Consider the following 2086-nt stretch of genomic DNA (forward strand, 5'->3'; position numbering starts at 1 on the left):
AGTATATGTAGAAGGAAAACTTGGGAGAATTCAGCTCAATAGAATGGACGACTTATTAGAAGAGCTACCCAACAAAGGAATGTCTTCATCTTGAGACAGTGCACAACTTGTGAATGGAATTGTTCAGTGAATAGCTACCAGGGAAGCTGATGATGGTAGAAGGTTGAACTGGATAACTTCTATGGTCCCTTCTAACACTAAGATTCTGTCATTCTGTAGCTGCATCCCCACATTGAATATCTGTTGGCTGTTTTCTAAAGAAGTACAAAGACAGAACATGAACCAGACCAACAAAATCTGGGTGACAGAATTTCTCCTCCTGGGACTTTCTGATGACCCTCAGACTCAGCTATTACTCTTTGTATTATTCATGGGGGTTTACTTGGTTACTGTGCTTGGAAACCTGCTCCTTATCTCTCTAGTTCTGATTGACTCACAGCTCCATACACCCATGTACTTTTTTCTGTGCAACTTGTCTCTTGCTGATCTATTTTTTTCCACCAATATTGTCCCACAAGCCCTAGTCCATATGCTATCTAAGAGGAAGGTCATTTCCTTTATGGGCTGTACAGCTCAGCTTCTTCTTTTTCTCATCTTTGGATGTACACAGTGTGCACTGTTATCTGTGATGTCCTATGACCGGTACTTGGCAATCTGTGACCCCATGCACTACCCTCTCATCATGACATGGAAAATGTGTAGCCATTTGGCTTTGGCATGCTGGGTCAGTGGCATTCTGGTGTCTTTAGTGGACACAACATTCACATTACAACTGCCCTATCAAGGAGACAATAAGATTGCTCATTTCTTTTGTGAGGCACCTGCCCTTCTGGTTTTGGCATCTGCAGATATTCATAAAGCAGAGACAGCCATTTTCCTCATGGGAGTGGTAATTCTTCTTGCACCTTTGTCCTTGATCCTAATCTCTTATGGCTCTATAATAGTGGCTGTGGTTAGAATGAAGACAACCTCAGGGAGACTCAAGGTATTTTCTACCTGTGGTACCCATCTTCTTGTGGTCATCCTTTTTTATGGGTCAGCAATTATCAGCTACATGACCCCCAAGTCTTCCAAAGAACAGGGAAAGCTGGTGTCTGTGTTCTATGCTGTGATAAACCCTATGCTTAACCCTCTTATCTACAGCCTGAGGAACAAGGATGTGAAGAGAGCATTCAGGAATACAACCAATGGAGTAAAACCCCTCAGGCCATGATTCTCTCACCATAATTGTATTTAACTTCATGTCTTTCCTCCAAAGCTTGTTGTATTCTCCCCAAGAGGAAATGTCCTTTCCCTTATGACAGATAGTAGGGAATGCATGCTTCTATTGTTCCTTAATTATATATAGAATGTTTATATATTGTGTATTTGTAATATATTCCAGGTTTGGGGAAAAGTGTGTTGTGATATAGTTATCACTTTGGATATTTGGATGGTAATATGAATGATTCAGGAAAGAGACTTATCAACGTGGAATTATCATAGTTGTTGAAAAAAATCTGTACTTTTTTGACCATTTTATTAATTGGGGTATGGCACTTATTCTTATAAATGACTATACATTTTTTTAGATAAATAAAAAGTTAATCTCATCTTCCCTAAGCCTGAATCCATGATTTTACTGGTATAGAGAACACCATTAAGGTTATTCTTTTTACCAGTGAAGTTCAGCAACTACTTTAAAGTATATGATCCCATCAACTTGACATTCTGAGGCAGTGGGAGGGGTAGGGATAGGGAAAGTAACTTGCCCAGGACCACAAAGCTACATGGAAGTTAAACACAGATATTCCTGACCATGAGTCCAGCTAGGTAACCAATATGCCATAATGACTCATTGTTCTTATCTTAGACTATCATTAATAGAAGTATAGTGCTTTAAACAAGTAAGGTTGCAACAGGGGTATGCTAGTAAATGCTTAACACTCAGGCTCTCCAGAAAAAAAAAAGTATGCCCAAAAAAGTTTTAAGTTTTAATCTGAATTATTAACATCTTCTTTTTCCTTTTATTAAGTCTAGATAATCAACAAAAAAAAAAAGTAAACCCTGGTTTTGAGGTATAAATGCTCACACTGAAATTTTAACA

At 38.6% G+C, this 2086-nt stretch overlaps 1 protein-coding gene across 1 annotated transcript; it reads left to right on the forward strand.

Annotated features, from left to right (window-relative positions):
• The first annotated feature begins 277 nt into the window (after positions 1-277).
• LOC114047203 (olfactory receptor 2D2-like) lies at positions 278-1213 on the forward strand. The gene has a single exon (XM_027868006.1). It carries the CDS (start codon positions 278-280, stop codon positions 1211-1213), a length of 936 nt encoding a protein of 311 aa, XP_027723807.1.
• The last annotated feature ends 873 nt before the right edge of the window (positions 1214-2086 follow it).

This window comes from Vombatus ursinus, unplaced genomic scaffold, assembly GCF_900497805.2.
Source record: "Vombatus ursinus unplaced genomic scaffold, bare-nosed wombat genome assembly UNPS02014786.1, whole genome shotgun sequence".
In the NCBI taxonomy this organism is placed as follows: domain Eukaryota; kingdom Metazoa; phylum Chordata; class Mammalia; order Diprotodontia; family Vombatidae; genus Vombatus; species Vombatus ursinus.

What these genes read in the sequence shown, in the direction of transcription:
- LOC114047203 (XM_027868006.1), top strand. Translation starts at nt 278, where the DNA reads ATGAACCAGACCAACAAAATCTGGGTGACAGAATTTCTCCTCCTGGGA.